Source organism: Lemur catta, chromosome 1 (genome assembly GCF_020740605.2).
Source record: "Lemur catta isolate mLemCat1 chromosome 1, mLemCat1.pri, whole genome shotgun sequence".
Lineage (NCBI taxonomy): Eukaryota > Metazoa > Chordata > Mammalia > Primates > Lemuridae > Lemur > Lemur catta.
Window position 1 is genome coordinate 67,921,449 of NC_059128.1, and position 26,818 is coordinate 67,948,266.

The 26,818-nt window shown below is 37.7% G+C and overlaps 3 protein-coding genes across 3 annotated transcripts; all 3 read right to left on the minus strand.

Annotated features, from left to right (window-relative positions):
• Positions 1-6,312: 6,312 nt before the first annotated feature.
• On the minus strand, positions 6,313-7,340 carry LOC123640477 (olfactory receptor 11H4). The gene has a single exon (XM_045555116.1). The coding sequence runs from the start codon at positions 7,323-7,325 to the stop codon at positions 6,351-6,353; it is 975 nt and encodes a 324-aa protein (XP_045411072.1). The 5' UTR covers positions 7,326-7,340; the 3' UTR covers positions 6,313-6,350.
• Positions 7,341-17,639: 10,299 nt separating this feature from the next.
• LOC123640486 (olfactory receptor 11H7) lies at positions 17,640-18,590 on the minus strand. Its single transcript, XM_045555123.1, has one exon. It carries the CDS (start codon positions 18,582-18,584, stop codon positions 17,640-17,642), a length of 945 nt encoding a protein of 314 aa, XP_045411079.1. The 5' UTR covers positions 18,585-18,590.
• A 5,010-nt stretch (positions 18,591-23,600) lies between these two features.
• On the minus strand, positions 23,601-24,593 carry LOC123640498 (olfactory receptor 11H6). Its single transcript, XM_045555129.1, has one exon. It carries the CDS (start codon positions 24,591-24,593, stop codon positions 23,601-23,603), a length of 993 nt encoding a protein of 330 aa, XP_045411085.1.
• Positions 24,594-26,818: the final 2,225 nt, after the last annotated feature.

Here is a 26,818-nt window from a genome sequence, read left to right on the forward strand (position 1 = left end):
ATATTCTTTGAAAATGAGTCACTAAGTCTAGGCCACCTTTGGGAAAAGGGGATTAAGCTCCACTTCCTGGGGGTGTATCTACATATATTATTGGGAATTCATCTGAAAGGTAAATTTGTCTCTTCTTTTCCCTGCTGATTTATTTATTCAATCATTTATTTACATCAATGTGGACTTACGTATATATTTATTTCATACTTTGGGTTATCATCCAATACTATATTATTTATTTTCTTGTTCAAATTGTTCCAGTTTTGGTCTTGAGAGCTCTTTCAAGTTGGCTCTCGTATCACTTTGATATGTTTCTATCCTTTTGAATTTTGAGTGATTTCTTTCTGGTACCACAAGATGCTTCAAGCTCATTTTGTATTTTCCCTGTCCCAGCCCTAGAATCAGTTATTTCTCCAAGGAGCCCTACTACCTTTTTTTGAAGAATAGTATTTAGAAACCAAGCTCTAGGTGCTGGTGTGCTTATTGCTACTGGGGTATCATTGGTTCTAGGCACTTTCAACAGACAAAGCTACATAATATCTGTGTGTATACTAAGTTATGTGTATATCCATATCTATAATTATTTCTGTATTTACCCATCTGTATATGAGGTATGTCTGGAAAGTATCCAGCCATGTAATTTGTTCTCATTATGTTAACAATGGCTGGATACTTTCCAGGCAGACCTTGCATATTACACTAAATATGAATTTATACTGATGTCTCTGACTCTAACCAGTATCACAGAGTTTATTTTCACCTTGCTTTCTTGTAATTTTCTTCTCTAACAGGCTGGTAAGCTGCTGAATAATGGTCCTCCAAAGATGTCCACATCCTAATCCCTGTTTACATGGCAAAAGAGACTTTGCATATATTATTAAGCTAAAGACAATGCACTGGGGAAGGTTATCATGGATTATCTGGGTGGGCCAATGTAATTACAAGGGTCCTTATAAGAGGGAAGCAAGAGAGGCAAAGACAGAGAAGGAATGTGATAGCTAAAGGACAGAGGGAGGCATATATTAAGATTGGAAGAGGCTATGCTTCTAGATTTGAAGATGGAGGAAGAGGTCATTAGCCAAGGAAGGAAGGTGGCCCCTAGAAGCTGCCAAAGTCAAAGAAAACAGATTCTCCAGAGGGAACCATCCCTGCTGACATCTTTACTTTCACTCAGTGAGACTGATTCTGGACTTCTGACCTCCAGAACTGTAAGATAATAGATGTATGTTAAGCCACTAAATTTGTTGTAGCAGCAATAGGAAACTAATACAGACAGTGAGAAACCTGACTCCTACCATCCACCATTTATTTACTTATTTGTTTAACCCCAGTACACATTTGAAGAAGTTTCAGAATTGTTAAACATACCCCTGTAAACACATTTACCAATTAAAGTACAGTGTTTATGTACAGTTACTTTTGTCTTCAGCCTTAACACTTCCAGTCAAAATGCCATTTTTTGAAGTTATTTAGGTAAGTTCCTCTTTTCCCTACTCCTTCAGTGTGGTTATGTCACACATTTGTAATACAGTTAGATTCATTTGTCACAGTTTCCATTCCATCTTGGGATGCCCCTACATCCTGGTTGATTCTTTTTTAGTTTGCATACATTAAAGTCCATCTTTTGTGATGTATAGTTTTATGGGTTTTGATAAATGCATAGAGTTATGTATCTACCACCCACCCCAGTACCATACAAAATAGTTCCTTCACCCTAAAAGTTTCCCTGTGCATCCTCTTTGGAGTAACCTTCTCCCCTCTCCCTCATTCCCTGGTAATTACTAATATGTTTTCCATCCCTATAGCCTTGCATCTTCCAGAATATTATATGGATGGAATCATACAATATGTAGTCTTTTGGATTATTCTTTCTAAAATGCATTTAAGATAATCTCTGTTGTTGCATGATTCAATAGCTCATTCCTTTTTATTGTGGAATAATATTCCATTGCATGGATGTACCATAGTCTATCCATTCCCTTGTTGAAAGTGATCTTAGTTGCTTCCAGTATTTGGTGATGACAAATAAAACTTCTATAGACATTTGTATGCAGATTTTTGTGTGGAAATGAGTTTTTAAATCACCTGGGTAAATATTTGGGAGTATGATTGCTGGACCATGTGATTAAGTATAAATTTAGCTTTATAGGAAACTGCCAAACTATATTTCCAAAAGTGGCTGTACCATTTTACATTCCCATCAGCAACAAATGAGAGTTTCTGTTATTCTACATCCTTGTCAGCATTTGTTATTGTCAGTGTATTAGATTTTAACCATTTTAATAGGTATGAAGTGGCAACTCATTGTATTTTTTTTTAAATTATTATTTCTTTAAGACAGAGTCTCACTCTATTGTCTGTGCTAGAGTGCATGGTGTCAGCCTAGCTCATAGCAACCTCAAACTGCTGGGCTCAAGCAATCCTCCTGTCTCAGCCTCCTGAATAGCTGGGACTACAGGTGTATCCCACTACACCCAGCTAATTTTATTTTCTCTGTATTTAGTTGCCCAGCTAATTTTTTCTATTTTTAGTAGAGATAGGGTCTCGACTTTGCTCAGGATGGTCTCGAACTCCTGAGCTCAAGCCATCCTCCTGCCTCAGCCTCCCAGAGTGCTAGGATTATAGGCGTGAGCCACTGTGCCAGCCTCATTGTAGTTTTAATTTGCATTTCTTTAATGACATATGATGTTGAGTATCTTTTCATGTGTTTATTTGCCATTTGTATATCATCACATCTTCAAAGTGAGAGTCATTCACATTTTTCAAGTGTTACATCATTTCATAAACTCATGGAATTTGCCCCCAAATTAAAATGGGCTGTTCACTTATCTGTTTCCCGCACCCTACATCGTATGTGCCATGAGTCCTATCATATTTTGAGGAGAAAAATGAGTGTAAGCAACCCTAGAAAATTCACTGAGTTCAACTTTCTTATCTTACAGATAAAGGAGTTGGGACCAGAGAGGTGAAGTGACCTATGTAAGGACACATGGCTAGCTGGTGTAAAACTGGGATTGGAACCCCCATCATTTGATTGCCTGTCCCAACAACTTAACACTTCCTGAGTCCTTGTGTGGTAAAAGATTAAATTATTTTCAATTTACTGAGTTATAAAAGTGGGATGATATACTATAGAAATGTTTTAATACTTAATATCAAAAGGTTTTTCTTTCCCCTTGGTCAATCTTCAGTTAACTAGAAAATGCAATTAACGGATAAACTCCTTTTCTTATGTTTGTGTGGGTTGAAGTTTTTCCTTTTATGCTTAAGCGGGCAATGGAAGCACAATGACCACTAGAGGGCAGCACAGCACAAGTAAGACCATGTTCCACCCTATAATAGGAAACTTGTAGGGCTAAGATTTTTAATCTTTACTTTTATTTTTGCTTCTAGATTTCTTTGGAAAACACGTTCACATTAAAAAACCCCAACATTTTATTGAGGTATTATTGACATACAAAAAGTTGTACATATTTAATGTGCAACTTGATGGGTTTAAGGATAAATATATACCTGTGAAATCATCACCACAGTCTACGCCATAACCTATCCACCACCATCAAAAGTTTCCTTCTATCCTCTTATTAACCATTATTATTATTTTGTGATAAGAACACATAACATGTGATCTACTCTCTTATCAAAATTTTAAGTATACAAAACAGTATTGTTAACTATAGGCATTTTGCTGTACAGTAGATCTCTAGGACTTACTCATCTTGTGTAACAGAAACTTTGTACCCTTTGACTAATACCCCCCTAGTTTACTCTCCCCCCAATCCAGACAACTACCATTCCACTCTCTGCTTCTATGAGTTTTACTATTTTACATTCATCATATATGTGGTATTTGTGCTATGTCTGGCTTATTTTACTTAGCAAACTGTCCTCCAGATTCATCCATGTTGTCACAAATGGCAGGATTTATTTCATTTTAAGGTTGAATAATATCCCATTGTATGAATATACCGAATTTCTTTTTTTTTTTTGAGACAGAATCTCACTCTGTTGCCCGGGCTAGAGTGCCGTGACGTCAGCCTAGCTCACAGCAACCTCAAACTCCTGGGCTTAAGCAATCCTCCTGCCTCAGCCTCCCAAGTAGCTAGGACTACAGGCATGCATCACCATGCCCAGCTATATTTATTTTTAGACGTCCATATAATTTCTTTCTATTTTTAGTAGAGACAGGGTTTCACTCTTGCTCAGGCTGGTCTCGAACTCCTGAGCTCAAACGATCCACCCGCCTCGGCCTCCTAGAGTGCTAGGATTACAGGCGTGAGCCACCACACCCAGTCGAATATACCGCATTTTAAGAAATCTGTTCTTTGAACTGAACCCCAGCAAAAAAAAAAAAAAAAAAGAAATCCGTTCATCCGTAGATGGACGTTTGGGTTGCGTCTACGTCTTGGCTATTGTGGATAATGCTGCAATGAACATGGGAGTGCGGGTATCTCTTTCAATTCCTTTGGATCCTGATTTCAGTTCCTTTGGATATGTACCCAAAAGTGGGATTGCTGGATCATATAGTAGTAGTTCTATTCTTAGCTTTTTGAGGAACCTCTATACTGTTTGCCATAGTAGCTGCACAAATTTACATTCCCACCAACAATGTACAAGGGTTTCCTTTTATCCCACCTTCACCAACATTACCACTATTTGTTATCTTTTGTCCTTTTGATAGCAGTCATCCTAACAGTTGTGAGGTGATATCTCATTGTGGTTTTGATCTGCATTTCCCTGATGAAAAATTCACTCATTTAAACTGTACAAGTCAATAATTTTTAGCATACTCACAAGGCTTTAGTATATTCACAACCATCATCACTATTCTATTTCCAGAACATTTTTATCACCCCTAAAGAAAGTGAGTACCCATTAGCAGTAGTTGTTTCCCATCCTTCCCCTAGTCCATGGCAATTACTAATTTACTTTTCGTCTCTATGTATTTGCTTATTCAGGACATTTTATGTAAATGGAATCATAACATGTGGCCTTCTGTGTCTTGTTTCACTTAGCATAATGTTTTCAAGATTCATCCATGTTGTAGCATCTATGATACTTAACTCCATTTTAATTACAGAATAATATTCATTGTATGCATATACCACATTTTCATTGTCCTTTCATTAGTTGATGGACAATTAGGCTGTTTTACTTTACTTTTTGGCTATTATGAATAATGCTGCTGTGAATATTTGTGTAAACATGTTTTTAATTCTCTTGGGTTTATTACTACAAGTGAAATTGCTGGGTGATATGGTAATTCTATGTTTAACTATTGCGAAATTGTTTTCTAAAGGGGCTGTACCATTTTACATTTCTACCAGCAATGTGGTAAGAGCTCTGATTTTTCCACATCCTTGCCAACACTTGATATTGTCTGTCTTTTTGACTCTAGGCATGCTTGTGGGTACGAATGGTGTCTCATTGTGGTTTTTTTTTTTTTTTTTTGAGACAGAGTCTTGCTCTGTTGCCTGGGCTAGAGTGAGTGCCGTGGCATCAGCCTAGCTCACAGCAACCTCAAACTCCTGGGCTTCAGTGATCCTAGTGCCTCAGCCTCCTGGGTAGCTGGGACTACAGGCATGTGCCACCATGCCCAGCTAATTTTTTCTATATATATTTTAGTTGGCCAGATAATTTCTTTCTATTTTTTTAGTAGAGACGGGGTCTCGCTCTTGCTCAGGCTGGTCTCGAACTCCTGACCTCGAGCGATCCACCCTCCTCGGCCTCCCAGAGTGCTAGGATTATAGGCGTGAGCCACCACGCCTGGCCTCATTGTAGTTTTGATTTGCCTTTTCCTAAGGACTAATGATGCTGAGCATCTTTTCATGTGCTTCTTGGCCATTTGTATATCTTCTTTTGAGAAATGTTTATTCAAGTCCTTTGCCCATATAAAAATCTGTCATTTTTATGTACTTCTGAATTGCTTAAATTTATTACAACTAAGATAAAAATATTTAAAAAACATTTTTGTATGCCGGCACTTGTGCTACTCTTGATTCCTATCACACAAAGACTACCAGGAACACACCTGTAGTCAAAGTTGGGTTTCCTGGCCTGTTGTATTGAGGAAGAAGATATGCAGTGATGAACCATGGGGCTTCTCAGTAGGAGGGCATTTCAATGTAGCATTCTGTTTTGTCATTCCAAAAAAGACAGGCTTTAAACATTTTTCCTGGGTATTGAAGTCCAGTGAATTAAAATTTTTAAGTAGTCAGTATCAAAAAGGTATTTAAGCTGGGCACATGTGAGGTAAAATATGTGACCTCTAATTACTCAGACTGAGAACTAAAAGATCGCGGAAAGAACTGATACATCTTGTTCTTCTTTAGAACTTGTAAGTATGGAACATTTTTGGCTCATGAATTTTGATTAATTCTCATTCCAAACAGTACATTTCTCAGTGCAAGTTTCATGTCCTTATTACGAAGACTATAGATCAGGGGATTAAAGAGAGGACTCATTACTGAATATACCAGCGTGAGGATCTTCTGCATCAAAGTCGGGATGCCATAGGTAGGACTTACATACATTACCATGACTGTCCCATAGAAGAGAGACACCACAACCAAATGAGAACCACAGGTAGAGAAGGCCTTTCGCCGGCCAGCTGCAGAAGGGACCCGAAACACAGCTCTGAGCAGCAGGGTATAGGATCGAAGAATGTACATAATAGTGAAAAAGAGGACAAGGGAGCTTTGCATATAAAAAACAAATTCAGTAATAGGAGCTGGGGCACAGGATAGAGCCATCAGTGGGTCCATGTCACACAAGAAGTGATCAATGATATTAGGGCCACAGAAGGGGAGTTGGGAGATGAAGAAAATGGGGATTGGGTATCCAAGGAATCCAATGAGCCAACAGAAGGACACCAGCATGCCACAGAGCCTTCCAGTCATGATGGCAGGGTAGTGCAGAGGGCGGCAGATGGCCAGGTACCGATCATAAGCCATTACTGCTAGAAAGAGACATTCAGTTGTGCCCAGTGAAAAGAAGAAATAGAACTGAAGGAAGCACCCAGAAAATGAGATGGCCTTGGTCTTGGAGAGGATGTTGGCCAGCATGTTAGGAACAGTGGAGGAAACATACCAGATCTCAAGGAAGGCAAAGTTTCCCAGCAGAAAGTACATGGGGGTGTGCAGTCGTGAGTCGCATCTCACTGCACAGATGATGGCTCCGTTTCCCAGCAAGGTCAAGACATAAACCACCAGAAACAACGAGAAGAGGAAAATCTGTGCCTTCCAGCAACCAGGGAATCCCAGGAGAACAAATTCAGTAACAACATGTGTTGCTGAGCTGTTCATGGGTCTCAGATCTACAAAGGAGAAAGACATTGGGTGTAACCCAAGTTTCTTTTCTTTCTATATATCTCAAGGACTTTATTGAGAAGGGAACTTGAGCTATACAGAAAAATACATGAGATATTCTGAGACCAGGTGAGTGACAATAAATCCTATCATATTTTGAAGTGATTGTGGTTCTAAATCTCAGTATTATTTTGCCAGAATCCAATGCAACTAGAATTTTCTATGTCAGTGGTACAAGACAAATTTCTTTTCTTTCTTTTCCTTTGATGCTTAGGAAGACCTGTTCAGCTTTTGATTTGTTTATCCAACGTTGATTATGGGTATTCATGCACAAAGTTATCCATTTTCTCTGATTTAGCCCAACTTGTTATAAAAGAGATGTATTTTGAGGATAGCTGGTGTGAGATTGGGTTAGACGTTTGGCAACAGAGCAAAATCAGTTGGCTACTGCATGGAGATTTAACTCACACCAGGACAACTGAATTAGTTCTCACAGGCATCACTATTCCCAAGACAGAGGACTGCTTTTAAATTTTCTTTTAAGGGTTTTGTTTTTATATATAGTTTTATAAACCTCTTCTGCCCCCAGGATTTTCATTTTAAATCTCACTCTAGACTGTTGAATGACACCTAAAAAATCCTTACCAATATCTCCTAACCCAGTCTAGATGGAGATGATGTCTAACACGATCTCATACCTCTTTCCAAATATCTTTGCTATAAAGGACAAGCGAGAATATTATTTGTTTAAATACCTCTATTTGCAAGTGTTTATTTTTTTACGCCTACTATACTATACCTTACTTTTCATATTCATATCCCACCTATATGAAGTAAAGAAAATGATGTTTTCAACACAAAAATTTAGTTTATTTAGTGAGCTTTATGGATAATAAAAACAAAGGGGTTTTCTAAAGGAATCTGTGATCAAATGGGGTTTTATCTGCAATTTTATCTGTTAGAATTAATTTTGTTTATTGAAAGGAAGGAGAGGAGATTTTCAAATATTTGGACCGGCATGGATTTTTCAGTGGCAACAAAGTTATGTATTTAAGATTTGAATAAATAAAATGTACAAATATATGTGTTTAAACAATAGTAATCTTGTACTTGATTAATATTTAAAGTGTGCTGATTAAGTCTTAACAAAAGAATAGTAGTTTCAATATTCAGTTTCTTGTTAAATTCAGATCTCTTGCCTTGTGTATTGGAGGTTACCAGTGATAACTTTGTCAGGAATGTAAGAGAAGAAATTTGAAAGGCAATGAAGAACACAGAATTTGAAGGAAGGATCATCATCCTTGAGAATGAAGGTTTGAACTTCAGTATCACTAGACCCTTGATGGTTTTTAAAGAAGCATAGAAAAAGTTTTCAGCATCCAAGTTGTAAGTTGTCCAGCTTTCCAATCAGTGGTGAATTTAAAAGACATTTTTTTACCATCATTCTTGAATAAGGTGCTCAATAGTTGATTTCCAGACTGTTATTTATGAAACATAAATAAATCACTGTCCTGTTACAGGTCAGAGACCAAGTCCAGCCTCACAGATTTAAACCAGGAATCAGAATCATGAGATGGGAGCTTAATGTCCTTTGTTCTGAGAAATGTACCATGCCTGCTTAATGTGCATAACAGTTTAGGAAGCTCTCCATTATACACTGACAACTTCCCACCACATTTCATCTTTTCTATCACTAGACTCTGTAAGAGATTTATTAGCAGTGACATTATTTTCCCCAAAGCCTCTGGGGAAAGTGTAGATAAGTGATGGAATCATCAAAGGGTGGGGAGCTGAATGGAAAAGCTTGAATAATCAATTTTCAGAGTTTCCACATTGATAGAATAAACTGACTCCACAAAGTTCTGTGTAACCACCTCTGCGCCCTGCGAAGTCTCCAAAATTACTTTCTGGGTATAGTTAGGTTATTAGAATGGAATATTCACCATTTTATGCCATAAACATACAGTTTCTCATGATTTGAGTTTTCATAAGTCATTATTTGAACTATAATCCTAGGGGACCAGCTCTTTCATATACTGTACTTCTTTCAGTACAAGAAACCACCAATCAACACACCAGTCCACTCACCCCAGGTGTGATAGCTTGATTAAATAACCTTCTTCCAATGTCCCTTACTTAATATATTTATCTTCCACATTAGCCTGAGAGAAGGAACTCACCAGCTGAATACTCCTGGAAAGTGAGATTGTTTTCAGAAAGATGATCTCTAACAATCATGAAGTCATAGAATTGGAAAAAACGGTACAACGATCTGTTCTAACTGTTAATTTTCTAAATATGACTCAGAGAACAGGCATGACTTTTCACCCAACGGATATATGTTCTGTATTCCACATATGGAACCTCTCTGCTATTCTATTGTACTTCCCACTTTGAGTCTCTCCAGAGAAACAGTGCTAATCAGATTTATAAAGTGTAAGGCACTCTGCAGTGTATCACAGCAGTGGTTGTAATACAGACCATGAGTCCTTTTCTCTTACTGGCAGCGATGGCGTTCCTGGCTCACCACGGAGAGAGGGATGGGCGTGGTGGAGTCGAACATAACCTCAGCATCAAGCATCTCCTCCTCACTGGCTCTGATGAGGAAAACTCCAGGTGAGGGCATTATATGTGATTCATTGCACTTCATTTGTGGAGACTCCAGAGGCTTGTTTTCTAGGAATTTGCTGAGATGTCTAACATGTGAATTGGTGTTCAATGTATGTTTCCTCTCCGGGATTACTGCAAAACCCTGTGTCTCTCCCCACGTGGTCTCAGTGGCCTCCCTGAGTTTCCCCTGGAGTGCATTCTCTTTCCAACCCTTGGGGCTCACCTAGAATTTAGTGTGTTAGCCTCTCTCTATATTAACTCTAGTATATTCGCCAGAGTTACTGATACAGAGGAGCCAGGGGAAATACCAAATTTCAGGAGGCTTTCTATTGCAAAGAGTTTGCATGCCAGGAAGGAATCATGATCTGTGGGCATCAGTGAAATAAATAGTTTTGCCTGTGACTGTAATTCTGAAACTGAGACATGTTTGTAAACAAATCTTTCCTCTCTAGTTTAAATGAGGTACTTTAACACAGAGAAACAGAAAACTATATTCTGCAGGTCACTTAAAAATTAAATTCACTCAGTTTTCTTGGAGTCTTTCACTGTAATGACTAGGTGGTTGGTACTGGGTAGAAGCTGCCTTGAGTGACCTGATAATGACTAAGAAATCAGTGTGGAAGGAATTCCAAAATTGTCTCTATACAGAAATCATTTAATTGGTGAATTTAGTTAAATTGTCAGTTTCCACTCTGATTTCACTTTCTGAGTGGGAAATTTGAAACCAGTGCAAATGTGAGAGTCGATTGAGCTTCAGTTTTTTTTAATCATTGGTCTTTTGCTTTTCTTCTAAAACATTGGCATTTCTTCCTAGGGTCCTCTTAATCCACTTCTTTAAAAGATGACTTCTAGGAAAAGTGACAATGATGAGCAACGAGAAAACCTTCACTGATGGTCACTGGGCCAGCTTGTAAGTGAAACTGAGATCAGTGACAGTGTGCCAGGAGTTCCCAAAATTTAATGTGCACATGAATCACCTGGTGAACTTGTTAAAGTGCAGAGTCTGATTCAGGAGCCTGGGCCCTAAGAGTCTGATTTCCTGACGAGCTCTTAGCTAATGTTGAATTTGCAGGTTTGCAGGCCACACTGAGTAGTAATGGTGTAGGCCAGTGATTTTCAACCTTGTCTATACATTAGAATTACCTGGGGGAATATTTAAAACTCCTGATAGCCAGGGTTTATGGCAGACAAATTAAATAAAAGTCTCTGGCATCAGTATTTTTTCTAAGATACAAGTGATTCTCAGACTTTAGTGTGCATATGAATCACCTGGGGAATCTCGTTGAACTACTGATTCTCATTCAATAACTCTGGAGTGTTACCTGAGATTCTGAATTTCGAACTAGCTTCCAGGTGATGCTGCAGTTCTTTGAGTAGCAAGGCTCCACACACAAGTCAGACAATGAGCTCATTTAATGAGTAGTGGGGGATATTAAAATCAGGTAGCTCGTATCAACAACTCATAAAAGTTAAGAGAGTCAATTTTCAGCAGGCAGCAGCAGCAAGGCTTAGAGATCAGGACTCAAGCCCCATGAATCAGAATTTCAGATTGAAGAAGTGTAGTGTAAAGGTTATTTCCAGGAAAAAAGATACTCTGATGGCATAGGCTTCTAAATTAGTTCAATTAGTTCTAACTCCTAACAGCAATTCTTGGATGGATGAAGGAACTACTACTGATTGATGAGTAACATTCTTCATTCCTTTGAGACAAAAAGTTGGCCACACACAAAGGATCAGGAGTCAAAATGGTTTTAGACTTTTGAAGAGTGACAATGGGAGCAAAAAGACAGTGGAGTATGCCTTTAAACTTCTAATAGAAAATGATTTCCAACCTAAAATTCCATACCCAGCTAAAACTATCAATAAATTGTAAGGGGTAGAATAAAGACATTTTGAGACATTCACGGTATTAGAAACTTTCTCTGTCTTGTGCTGATTCTCAAGAAGCTTCTGAAAAATGCGTATCACTAAAATGAGAGAGTAAACCAACAAACAAGACAACATGGAATACAGAAGCACAGGAGATTTAATGCAAGAAAGTGGCAAAAGGAATCTTAAGGAGTGAAGTGAAGGAAACCTCAGGATGGCATTTCTGAACTAGAAATGGATGGAAACTAGTGGAGTATTAATTGGAACAGAATGACTTAAGAGACAAATGCGTTATGAGCAACCATTTCCAAGATACCAGCTGCCTGTGAAGCATCCTTTGTATCTGACTCAGAGTCAAGTAATCCCGGCCCAGATTCTTATTGTACATGGCTTGCCTGGACCATGGACTGACAAAGGTCCTGTACATCCTTTGATGCCTTGTTGCCTGAATCAGACAAGGAAACTCATTTGACATGGCAGATGTGTTCTGCCTTCATCTACACCTGAGAATTGGAGATAGGTGTAAAAGGTAGGTCAAGATGGGTCTTTCTTTCTGACCAGATCCCTGTCTGTGACTGCCCCATGCTGCATCCCTATCAGTTGCCCCGAATGTGGTCATCCCTGTGCTTTCCAGTACTCATGCATGACCTTGCCCATTGACTTCTCCAGAAAAGAGTTCTTGATAAACTTTGAGGAAAGCTGAAGTAGACTCAGAGACTTTGTTTAGCTGTCATTTAATAGTGATAGTATTCCCCCTCCCCCCTTTTAAGTAGTTAGATTTGTGTTTGCAACTCAGTTTTAAAAAACTATATATGTGTGTATATATGCACACACATATAAAAATATTATATATATACATACAGCATATTTTATATTTTAATTGTGGTAAAATACACATAACATAAATTTACTATTTGAATCATTTTAAAGGGTATAATTCAGTGGCATTGAGTACAATCACAATGTATACAATCATCACCACTAACTAGTTCAGAGAATTTTCATCACCCCAAAAGGAATTCTTGTACCCCCTAAGCAGTCATTCTCCATTCCCCTTCTTCCCAACCCTGCAACCACTAATCTTCTTTCTGTCTCTATGAATTTGCCTATTCTCAATAATTTATGTAATAGAATCATAAAATATGTGGTCTTTTGTACCTGGCTTTTATCACTTAGCATAATATTTTTGAGGTGTATTTATGTTGTATTATGTATCAGTACTAAGTTCCTTTTTATGACTGAATAATATTACATCATGTAGGTATACCACACTTTAAAATACATTCATCAGTTAGGTTGATTCCAGTCTTCGCAACTGTGAATTGTGCTGCAATACACAATTGAGTGCAGGTATTGTTTTTTTAAATTTCAGAATATTACAGGGGTACAAATATTTTATTACATTAATTTCTTTTGTACCATTTCAGTCAAAGTTACAAAGAATTAAATCTATGTTTCTATAAAAGTTTTATAATTTTAGCACATATTTTGGTATTTGATCAATTTTGAGTTAATCTTTTTATATGATGTAAAGAGTTCAATTTCATTCTTTTGCATGTGATATCCATTTGTTGTAGTACCATTTGCTGAAGAGACTATTCTTTCTTTATTAAATGGTCTTGTCACCCTTGTTAAAAATTAATTGACCACAGATATCAAATTTATTTCTGGACTTCCCATTCTTTCTATTGATCTATATGTCTATCCTATACCAATACCACATTGCCTTGGTTACCACAGCTTTGTAGTAAGTTTTGAAATCAGAAAGTATGAGTCCTTTAACTTTGTTCTTCTTTTTCAAGATTGTTTTGCCTATTCTGGGTCCTTTGATATTCTCTATGAATTTTAGTATTGGCTTTTGCATTTCTGTAAAAAAAGCCATTGGAATTTTGATATGGATTGCATTGAATATGTAGATCACTTTGTGAAGTATTGTCATCTTAGCAATATTAAGTCTTCCAATCCATGAACATAAGATGTTTTCGCATTTAAGTCTTCTTATATTTCTTTCACAATGTTCTGTAGTTTTGAGTGCATAAATCTTACACCACCTTGATTAAATACATTCCTAAGTATTTAATTATTTTTGATGCTATTGTAAATGATTTTGGCTTCTTATTTTCTCTTTCTAATTAGTCATTACTTGTGTATTAGAAATATAACTGATTTTTGTATATTGACCTTGTATCCTGCAACTTTGCTAAATTCATTTATTAGTTCTAGTGGGGTTTTTTTGGTGTATGTATGGATTCTTTCTGGTTTTCTATAAATAACATTGTGTCATATACAAACAGAGATAGTTTTACTTCTCCCTTTCTGGTTTGAATGCCTTTCATTTATTTTTTTAATGCCAAATTGCTTTGGCTAGAAATTCCAGTAAAATGTTGAGTTAATGTTTTGAAAGCAAGCATCCTAGTCTTGTTCCTGATTTTAGAGAGAAAGCTTTCAGTCTTTCACTATTGAGTATGATGTTAGCTGTGGGTTGTTTATGAATGTCCTTTATCATGTTGAGGAAATGTCCTTCTAGTCTTAATTTGTTGAGTAGTTTTATCATAGAAGGGGTTGGGATTTGCCAGTTGTTTTTCTAAATCAATTGAGATAATCTTGTATTTTTCCCCTTCAATCTATTAATGTGGTGTATTACATTGATTGATTTTCTTATGTTGTACCACCCTTGTATTCTTGGGATAAATCTCAATTAGTCATGGTGTTTAACTTTTTAAATATATGGCTGGATTTAATTTGCTAGTATTTTGCCGGGGATTTTTGCATCTATATTCATAAGAGACACTGATTTTGCAATTTTCTTTCCTTGTGATGTCTTTGGTTATCAGGGTAATTCTGGCTTCATAAGATGAGTTAGGAAGTATTCCCTCTTTTTTACTTTTTGGAAGAGTTTGAGAAAGACTGATGTTAATTCTTTTAAAATGTTTGGTAGACTATACCATTGAAGTGATGTGGTCCTGAGTTTTCTTTGTTGGTGGTTTTTGCTTATTGGTTCAATATTTCTACCTATTATAGATCTATTCAGATTTTCTGTTTCTTCTTGAGTCAGGTTTGGTAATTTCTGTGTCCTTTTTTTCTAGGTGCTCTAATTTGTTGGCATATAATTGCTTGTAATATCCTCTTACAATCCTGTTTATTTCTGTAAGACTAGTAGTAATGTCCCCTGTGTATTTCTGTTTCATTAATTTATTAAGTGTTCTCTCTTTTTTTCTTAGTCAGTCATTTAAAAATTTTTTTAATTTCCAAATATTAATGGAGTACAAATGTTTTAGGTTACATGGATCACTTTTGTAATGCTTAAGTCCCAGCTAAAGGTGTGCTCGTCACCCAAATAGTGTTCATATTACCCATTGTGTAGGTTTTTGCCCCTCTTCACCACCCCCCTCTCTCCTGGTTGATTTCCACTAAGTTTTACTTCCTTCTGTGCTCACGTGTGCTCATCAGTTAGTTCCGATTTAAAAGGTGAAAGATTTATACAATCTGAAGAGAAACCAGAGTATAGTTCCAATTTAATAGTGAGTACATGTGGTTGTTTCCCCATTCTTGAGATACTTCATTTAGGAGGATGGTCTTCAGTTCCATCCAGATTGTTGCAAAAGGTATTAATTCATCTTGTTTTATGGCTGAATATACTCCATGGTATACATATCCCCCATTTTATTAATCCACTCATGAATTGATGGGCACTTGGGTTGATTCCACATCTTTGCAATTGTAAATTGTGGTGCAATAAACATTCTAGTGCAGGTGTCTTTTTGATGAAAAGTCTTTTTTTCCTTTGGGTAAATACCCAATAGTGTGATTGCTAGATTGAATGGTCAGTCTACTTTTAGTTCTTTGAGAAATCTCCATACTGTTTTCCATAGATGTTGTACTAATTTGCAGTCCCATCAACAGTGTATAAGCATTTCTTTCTCTCTGCATCCATGCCGGCATCTACTGTTTTTGGACTTTTTGATGAATACCATTCTAACTGGGGTAAGGTGATATCTCATTGTGGTTTTAATTTGCATTTCCCTGATGATTAGTGATGTTGAGCATTTTTTCATATGTTTATTTAGTCAGTCTTTTAAAGGTTTGTCAATTTTATTGATGTTTTCAAAGAACCAACTTTTGGTTTTATTGATTTTCTCTATTGTTTTCCTATTCTCTATTTTGTTTATCTTTGCTCTAATCTTTATTACTTCTTTCTTTCTATTAGCTTTGAATTAGTATGATAGCTCTTATAATTACTTTTAGTATTAATACATGATCTCCTCATTCAGATATTGGAAAGTCTAGTACAGTCATTCCTCAGTATCCATGAAGGACTTGTTTTGGGACCTCCTGAAGATACCAAAATGTATCATGCTGAAGTCTCTTATATAAAATGCTGTAGTATTTGCATATAACCTATGCACATTCTCTGGTGTACTTTCAGTCTCCTTGAGATCACTTATAATACCTAATATAATGTAAATACTGTACAAATAGCTCTTATACTATATTGGTTAGGGAATAAAGACAACAAGTCTGTACATATTCAGTACAGATGCAATTTTTTTTCCAAATAGTTTTGATGTGCTGTTGGTAGAATCCATGGATGTGGAACCCATGGATACTAAGGTTCAACTGTATAGTCTAATACTAAAATTTGAATTTTTTATCCAAATTAAAACTTACCCCTCCAAACTGAGTCTGATTCAGGCTTGATCTACTTCTTTCCCTCTGACTTTTCTCTTTTTCTCTCCTACATTACTACGCTGCCTCTGATTACTTGAGGTTTGGGGTAGGGGAGAAGAAAAGGCAAAAAGACTGTTCCTTTACTAGTAAAGGTGTGATCAGGTATTGCTGCTTTATAGGTTTAACAAAAGTCTGAATGTTGATTTTTCTCACCTGAAATATTTTCTTTTTATGAGATGGGCTCCCCAAACAGCAGTTCTCTGATGTGGGCAATGCTTCACTGGCTGGCTATTTATGACATCTTTCTTCCCTCGATTTGGGTGACCCATTTAACATAGACTCACTTTGGGATTGCCTTGCTTCTCCAAGTAGCACTTTTGGCTGGGGTCCCTTTTATGACAGTCTAAGAAGGTTACTTTCTGTGAGGTCTAACTAGGGAAAATGTGGCTATTCTATATTTGCTTTATTATGGGTGGGGATTTAGTTTGCTCCTGCTACAGCCCATCTTTTCCTGCTCTGCTCTCAAAGCCAGCTCTTTCAAAGTCTTTAAATTTTTTCCAGGTCTAAATCAGGAACTGTCCAGGTGTCCCTCAAACTCCAGGGGACAAGATCAAGCCCTCTAAGTGGTTCTCTTGATGTACCCCTCACTTCACTTAGGGGGACTGCACACTAAAACTCTCAACAAAGGTATCCTCATTCATGGCTTCAATCTAACTTTCAGCCTCCCCTTGTACACTGTTGATGAGGGTGATGAACTAAGAATTGTGAAACTGAATTCACAGTTTCTGAATGTAACCAACAATGACGTGTTCCCAAAAATTCAGGACAACAGGCAAATTGTTATGTGTCTTTTTAAAGAAACGACAGACAACTATTTAGGCCAATAACCAATGTTATTAATATGTCTAAACAAAATTTTGTGGACAGAGATTGTACACTGATGAAGTCAAAACCTTCCTGGAAGTAGATATTAAAACTTTTAAGTTTTATTTTTACCATGTATTGCGGACCAATCTCTTCCCATGGAATATATTTCTGAAACTAGAAGCTCATCAAAAATATGATCGGATACCTGAAGAGTTTTGCTTTGCACAAAAGGACTGTATGGCTATGAATAAAGCCAAGGTAGTTTGTATTGAAGGAAGAGGATTATTCTTCCACTTGCAGAGAGTCATTGGGTTATACAAAACCTTTTCATGAGCTCTGGATAATTCTTATTCTACAAAAGACATGATAGAGGGCATATTTCATGTCCTTGTTGCGTAGGCTATATATGAGGGGGTTTAAGACTGGTGTTACCATAGAATATAGCAGTGTGATGATCTTATGCATAACAACTGAGTTGCCAGATGGGGGACTCACATACATCACCATTATGGTTCCGTAGAATAGAGACACCACTACCAAGTGTGAGCCACAGGTAGAGAAGGCCTTTCTCTGTCCGGCTGAGGAAGGAACCTGAAGCACAGCTCTGAGTACCAGGATATAGGACCCAAGGATGTACAAAAATGTGAGAATGATGACAAGAGAGCTCATAGAATGGAAAATATGCTCTATGATGGGTGTAGGGGCACAGGACAATGCCATCAGTGGGTCCACATCACACAGAAAGTGATCAATGATGTTGGGACCACAGAAGGGTAGTTGAGAAATAAAGAAAATGGGAATCACATATCCAAGGAAACCAATGAGCCAACAAAGAGACACCAAAATGCCACATAGCTGGGCAGTCATGATGGAGGGATAGTGCAGTGGGTGGCAGATGGCCAGGTACCGATCATATGCCATGACACAGAGGAAGAAGCATTCAGTTGTGCCCAGGGAAAAGAAGAAGTAAAACTGAGTGAAGCAGCCAGAGAAGGATATGGTTTTAGTTTTGGAGAGAAAATTGACCAGCATGTTGGGGACTGTACAGGTCACATACCAGATCTCTAGGAAGGAGAAGTTGGCCAAGAGCATGTACATAGGGGTATGGAGTCGGTGGTCCCACCTCACTGCACAAATGATGGCCACATTCCCAGTCAGAGTCAAGATGTAGACTAGCAGAATCATTGAGAAAAGGATGATCTGCATTTTCCAGGGACCAGGAAAGCCCAGCAGGACAAACTGTGTCACAGTAGATATCCCTGAGTTATTCATGGTGCCCAGACTGTGGGGAGAAGACAGATAGATAATGACAGTTTACTTTGCTGCTTAGGCATCTTGAAGCTTTTCTTGGGATAGGGAGTTTGACTCATGCAGGCAAATGTATTGTATATTCTAGAAGTCTCGAGCAAATCCCGGCCTATTCTGATGGAGTCCTTTGGCCCTGATTCTTTGTAAATTCCTGTCTGTTTGAATTTTCTGTGGCAGTGATCAAAAATCAGTTCAATTTTATCTTTTTTTGATATAAAGAAATCTTGAAATAGAGGCAAAAATGATTTTATACTTAAGTTGTTTTTCAGTGAAAGCTGTTCATATATAGCAATTACTTAGTGCTATTCACTTTAAAATATGAGGACATGTATGCCATCATTTTTGTTTTTTTTTTGTTTTTTTTTTTGAGACAAAATCTTGCTCTGTTGTCCCGGCTTGAGTGCCATGGCATCAGCCTTGCTCACAGCAGCCTCAAACTCCTGGGCTCAAGTGATCCTCCTGCCCCAGCCTCCTGAGTAGCTGGGACTAAACGCATGTACCACCGCGCCTGGCTAATTTCTTTCCATTTTTAATAGAGATGGGGTCTTGCTCTTGCTCAGGCTGGTCTTGAACTCCTGAGCTCAAGTGATCCTCCTGCCTTGGCCTCCCAGACTGCTAGGATTACAGGCGTGAGCCACCATGCATGGCCGTATGCCATCATTTTTAATAGATTTGCATCTGAGACTTTATGGATTTGAATGATTTGTGCTGTCACATTATTTCACACTCTTTTTTTCTGGATCCATTTCCATTAGGAGAATATATTTTTGCCAGATTTTTTTAGTGATAGCAGGAGAAAATAAACACGAATGTTTAGATCGTAAAATTTTTTTGTATATTTTGCTGTTTCCTACTTAATGTCATTTGTATTATACTCTAGGTAATTTATAATTTAGTATTTAATTATTTGTTTTTAACAATAAAAAAGTCACTATTATTCAACTCCTGATTATTAATTTCACATGATAATTTGTCATGCTTCATATACATTTAAAAAGAAGTATTTCTTTAAAGATAAATATATAAGATGTATGGGAGAAGAAAACTACAATCACCAAGAGATTCTTTTCTAAAGTCCTTCTTATTACTGTTGTCAGAATTTTCCCTTAAAATTCACTATTTGGAAGATCTTATTTTAGTCCACTTAAAAAATAACTCCCAATATTGAAAATAACAAGATAAAACGGAATCAAAGATAGATATTGTTTCAAAAAATAATTACCCGTGTTCCAAAATTTGCTCTTATTTTCTTTAGAACACCATCACCAAAGAAGATATATTTTCTTTTCTTTTTTTTTTTTTGAGACAGAGTCTCACTTTGTTGCCTGGGCTAGAGTGAGTGCTGTGGCGTCAGCCTAGCTCGCAGCAACCTCAAACTCCTGGGCTTAAGTGATCCTACTGCCTCAGCCTCCCCGAGTAGCTAGGACTACAGGCATGCACCACCATGCCCGGCTAATTTTTTCTATATATATATTTTTAGTTGTCCAGGTAATTTTTTATTTCTATTTTTAGTAGAGATGGGGTCTCGGTCTTGCTTAGGCTGGTCTCGAACTCCTCACCTCGAGCGATCCACCCGCCTTGGCCACCCAGAGGGCTAGGATTACAGGCGTGAGCCACCGCGCCCAGCCAGAAGATATATTTTCAAGATTCAAATATGGGTCTGAGAAAAGTGCAAATGATAGCTTAAACATACTGGAATCTTCCAAAAGTTTTTAAATAGATACCTTTAACTTTTTTGATTGATAAGAGGAGAATTTGCCTTAAATATGTGTGTGTGTGTGTATATATATATATATATATATATATTTTTTTTTTTTTTTTTTTTTTTTTTTTTTTTTGTGGAGACAGGGTCTTACTCTGTTGCCCAGGCTAGAGTGTGGTGGTATCATCATGGCTTTCTGCAACTTTAAGCTGCTGGGCTTGAGTTATCCTCCTACTTCAGCCTCTTGTGTAGCTGGGACTACAGGGGTCCCATCATGCCCTACTAGTTTTCCTATTTTTTGTAGAGGCGAGTTTGCACTGTGTTGCCTAGGTTAGTCTTCAACTTGTGGCCTCAAGCAGTCCTCCCACCTTGGCCTCCCAAAATGCTGGAATTAGAAGCATGAACAACCACACCCAACCCTTAAAATTTTTTGATTGAAGTGGTGTATATATAATATTTGATAGAAGTGGTATATATTTAGTATTTATAGTACTCATTGAACACAAATAGTGAAAAAACATTCTATTATAATATATACTCTAATCTAACCATGGAGTTATATTAAATAAGATACATATATTTATGATTATGCAGCTGTTGCAAGGTCAACAAATTAGTAATGCATAAAGTGAGACATGAATCTCCCCATCTAGAAGCAAACATAACCTTCCTGTTGAGCTGGTTGTGTCAGAACAGGTTGTAGTCTCGAGGACAAGAAACCAAGAAGAGAAGGAAACTTAAAGGTGAGAATACATTTTTAATTTTAGGAACTAGGATGATTATGAAGAGGTAAACTAAGTCTGCATTGATAGTCATTTAGGTGAGAAATCATGAAAGAATGGTTCTCCACTGTCTGTGCTGTGTATACTCTCTGTCATTCCAAGCAAGAAACCTCCCTCCTCCACAAGATAAGAAAGCAATGATGCAGAGAGCAGCCACTTACCCTTGGAAGAGAGAAGCAGCAACAATGATTCTAAAAACTCAGATTCATAGACTTTAACCCCAAATCCAAATGAACAAGACTGAGCTCCATGTATTTAAGCTATAGACTACTCTTTTTGACATTAAAAACAACAAACAAATAAAAACATTGCAGAAAAACTACTAGCCATAGGGAAAGCATGGTAAATGAATTTCACGGAGAATTTCTAATGTGACTGTAAGAGGCAGTTCCTAATATACTCACTATTAAACTCTATGTGAGACCTTAGTCCTCATATACATGGGCTTGATTTTATCCTTTCTTCTTTTTTTTTTATTTGATGTCACTTCTCTCGAAGGTGCAGGTGAGGAACAGAATGGACAATAAAGGGAGAATTGAGAGAGAAGATTCAAAAATTTTCAGTTTTCTCTTGTTTTCAGTCCCAGTGGATAAAGCTAGTTCCATACTATTTTGCTGAAGATCTCTACAAAAGTCATACAGTTCCTGGTGCGTTATCCAATTCCTGAGAAGAGGAAGAACTGTGGATGACTTTGGCACCATTTAGTGCACTTATTTTGGAAAGTGTGAATTGCATGGTGATCTAAACTTGCTGAGGGATTTTTTTTTCTTTTGGTTCTTGAGCTGAAAGAGAAACCAATATTCTTTGATACAGTCTCTTGAGCATATTGAATGAACAAGTGTATAGGTGAGGAGGCTCACCTGGGGTGCCCATCATGGACGATGTCCCCTACACACCATGAAGCTTTCCTAGAGCATCCTGCAGAAAGCCTGTAGGGAGGTCACACAGATTTTCTCCTTCACTGGCTGTAACGTGGAAGTCCTGTGTAAGAGGTTCAGGAATGCATTATTCACTTCTCTCACACCCTGTGATGCTGGTGGCTTGTTTCTCACTTAGTGTGTTGAAATCATATGTTGGTCCTAATTTATGCTTAATTTTAGCCACTGTTGAGAATTCTCAAATCTCTCTTCATGTGATCCTATAACTTTCCATGTTGTCCCTAGGGACCTTCTTACTTCTTTCCTGGGGGATTTCATTGATATTTTTAATAATTTACCAATAGGGACTATTACAAATTATGTGCTACATTAACTCTGAGGAGACCCCATGGTCTCCTTAAGTTTGTGCTTCTTAAACAGCGTATGTGATTTTGTGCTATGGGACATGTAAAGCTCCAGATTAAACGTTTTCCTGAAAGGCCAATTTTACTTAGATAATTTCATATTGAACAAAGATGTGTGTACTGTAAATTGCAAAGTACAAGTTGCGATAATTTTTAAAATAAAAATTTGAATTTCAAAGAAATATTATCCCTGAATGCTCCATGTTGCCAAACATGCTTTGTTGGAGGATTGGGAAACACCATACGAGAGCATTTCATCACCTAACACTGGCGAGTCCGTCTTCCTCACACACCTAATCTCACTATCAAGTGGCCACAGCTGAAAGGGTGTATTCTCATTTTAAGTAGATGGCCTTTTGTTTCAGCATAGTGTTTGTGTACCAAAATGGAATTTGTTCTTGGCCCAATTTTCTTTGAATATTTTTCTAATTGAGATTTTGCCCCATAGCCTCTGAGAGGCATCTGTTGCTCTGTGGTTGACATGGAAACTGCTGTGTACAAATAAAAATATGTTTAGGGCATATTCGATATTACTAGTGATTTTGGGTTGTCACAACTGATTTGGGGAGGAAGCACTATGAGTAAAGATATCCAGTGGGGAGTAAAGGTGTTTGAAGTTAAGAAGAAGACTGGTCATGGTGAAGTGCAAGACTTACACAGTGGATCAGGAGGGGAGAAGACTTACTGGAGCAGCCTATTGAGTGAGGGCTTTGAATGGCAGAAAGGGGAGTTTGTACTTTATCTCTAAGGGACAGAGGCATGAAGCATATTCTGTTCTTGGTGTGAAAGACTGCCTCAAACAATGGAAGATGTCTATTATTAGTGTTTTTTTTTTTTTTTTTGGTGTGGCTTCTTGCTTCATTGTCTTTAAGAATATTTATTTTCTCAATTTAGAAGATTGCACTGTCTTGAAAGGATTCAGGTACACACAATAGATTCTTTCTATTAGCTAATATTAAAACCAGCAAAAATACATCACAGGAAAAGAATATATATATATACACCCCCAACCCCATATAATTACTCAGTGAGACTGTGCGTGTTTAAAATGCTTTATTGAGCATTTATCATTGATGAGCTAAGGAACTGTGAAAGATAAGTCTCTCTGTCTACTTGAGTATGAGCCAGAACATACTTACTGGAGCCATTCTCTGTGGTTATTATAAATAACTAAGGTCAGAAGTGACCAATTCAGCTTCTCTTCCAAAGATGTCTCAGTTTTGGGTAAGTGTTAATGCCAGGACTTTCTTTAGGGCATTTTTCATGTCCTTGTTTCGGAGACTATAGATAAGGGGATTTAAGAGCGGAGTCACTACTGAGTATACCAGAGTGAAGATCTTCTGCATTCCTGTTGGGTTCCCTGATGTTGGCCCCACATACATCACCATGAGGGTTCCATAGAATAGAGACACCACCGTTAGGTGGGACCCGCATGTAGAGAAAGCTTTAGTTCGACCAGCACCAGAGGGAACACGAAGCACAGCTCTCATGACCATTGTATAAGATCCCAGGATGAAGAGGAAGGGCCCAAAAATAATCACTGAGTTGAAAGTGTAACAGAGAAGTTCAGTGGAAGGAGCAGAGATGCAGGCCAGTGCGAACAATGGGCCTGGGTCACACACGAAGTGGTCAATGATGTTGGGTCCACAGAAGGGAAGTTGGGAGATAAGGACAATGGGAACTGGGTAGCAGAGAAATCCACTCACCCAGCATACACAGACCAGGGTTACACAGACTCTCCTAGTCATGATGGAGGGGTAGTGTAGTGGGCGGCAGATGGCCAGGTACCGATCATAAGCCATAACTGATAAGAAGAAACACTCTGTTGTACCCAATGAGAAAAAGAAATAGAACTGGAGGAAGCATCCAGAGAAGGAGATGGTCTTAGTCTCAGAGAGGATATTGACCAGCATGTTTGGGACAGTGGAGGAAACGTACCAGATCTCTAGAAAAGCAAAGTTTCCCAAGAGGATGTACATGGGTGTGTGGAGCCGCTTGTCCCATTTCACAGCACAGACAATAGCCCCATTTCCCAGCAGCGTGAGGACATAGAGAACCAGGATTAATGAGAAGAAGAAGCTCTGCATCTCCCTTTGACCTTGGAAACCCAAGAGGATAAACTCAGTCACAAAATGCATTGTTCTGTTGTGGGGTCCCAGAGCTGTTAGAAAAACAGAAGTAAGCAAGACATGAATAATAGTGAACATTTGTAGATTTTTCTAACACATGGGGGAAAATATACTAAGTGTTTTTGCCTATATTATCTTATTGGGTCTTCCTAGTGACCCTTTGAGCTGTAGGGAGGTATTCTTTATCTTTCTCTTTTACAGATAAGGAAACTGAAGTTCAGAGAGATTTTAGGGATTCATTTATGGTGCAAAGCCAGTAGCTTGTAGATCAACTGGCGTATTTGGAGATTGCTTTGGAATAAACCTCACTTCATTTCAAATGTTTCTATAACCCTGAGTCTCAGTAATGTTTCATCTTTTATAGTAAAATCATTATCCCTTGGATATCCTATATACAAGTATAAACTTGGACATGTCCCTTTACTTTGAAACAAAATTGAATGTAAATGTAAAGCAAAAATAGCTACTAAATTGCCTTCTAGACAGAGGTTCATATGTAGAAGTCCAATGAAAAGCAGATTAGAATGGAACTGTGGGTGGGCATCTTGAGTTTCCTTCCTTTTGCTGCTCTTAGGGAAGTGCCCCGGAACCCCTAAGAGTCTGTAAAATGGTTTGAAAGCTACAGGTCTACTTCACTCTAGATAACATTGTCCCTGATGGCATCTGGATTTGCTGAATAATCCATCCGATTGCTCTCCTAAAGACCTATTCTCTCAAAACACTTCTTTATGTTGAGCAAAATTTGTCTCCTTTATTACGTGTGTTGATTCTGGGAGTTCCCAAGTAAACAAGCAAACTTCCACTTTGTTGAAGCTACACAAACTAAGTCTAATTCCTTTCCCACGATGGTGAGGGTGAGGTCTTAAATAACTGAAGGCAGTTGTTGTGTTCCCTATGCATAATTCTTTTGCTGGCCACTGTTTTCCCTGGCTTGTTTCCCAACTACTGCAAGGTGCACTATTCTACATCACAGCTCAGCTCTTGAGGCATGTTGCTACTGGGTAAGTCAGTTTCTCTAGCAGTAAAACCATGTGCCTTCATTTTTGGTAGGGATTCAGCCCTAAACTGTGTAATCGTCTTGCTTTCACCTAAGTTAAATAATGAATAAAAGTGTTGTCTTAAGATGTGCAGAGATCAGAAAGATCTTGCTGATATTGGCTGAAGTAGAAGTGGAGACAAAACTAAAAACCTGGATATTTTACTAATAGTCTTAAAACTATTGGTTCAGGCCTATTTTTATGTCCTCAAGTTTCCTGGTTAAAATTTAGGATCTTTGGCTGGGTAAACCACCATCAATATTTTAAATTTAGTAACATATTGACCTTAAAAGTGGGATAATTGACCATATTATTTATTAATCTCTCTGTTAAGATACTTACGAAGTTCCATCCTTATGCCATCTATACAATCTGCAGAGAACAAGAGGCCTGCCTCTCAGTACTTGATCAAACCTGGAGCAAATTAAAAAAGATGAATGTTTTATTACCAAGGTAATTCTGGATATTCATATTAACAATATTTTTAGAATGAAAAAATTCTTCAATAAACATGATTTTTATGAAATGTAAATTTAGTCCAAGTACTTTAGTTTAATGCGTTATAATGACCACGTGTATCAAAATTTCTAGGAGAGTTGTAATTGTATCATTTATTTTTCTTTCTTTCTTTCTTTTGTTTTTTGAGACATAGTCTCACTCTGTTGCATAGGCTAGAGTGTAGTCGTATGATCATAGCTCACTGCAACTTCAGACTCCTGGACTCAAGTGGTCCTTCCGCTCAGCCTCTGGAGTAGCTGGAGCTACAGGTGAGCACCACCATGCCTGGATAATTTTTTTTTCTTTCTTTTTTTTTTAGTAGAGATGGGGTCTCCCTCTTGTTCAGGCTGGTTGCAGACTCCTGGCCTGAAGCAGTGCTCCTGCGTCAGCCTACCAGAGTGCTAGGATTATAGGCGTGAGCCACCGCACTCAGGCAAGAATTGTAATTTCAAATATACTTTCCATAATTATACCTGTATTTGCCAGAACACATGCTATCATTTTTGTTTGAAAAATATGGTTATTGGGCTTGCAATAAAAAATAGGTTGGGTGCTGAATTTAAGTTGTAGCATTTGATCCATTTATTTATTGAGGCATTTAACAAATGTTTATTTACTGATTATTATATTTGTAGCAGTATGCTAAGATCTGAGGTACAATAGTGAACATGCAAAACAGAATTCCTCCCTTTTTAACTTATGCTTTATAAAAACAATCAGACTGCCACCTATGTCTGTACAGTCATGTGCATAGACAAGGGATTCCTT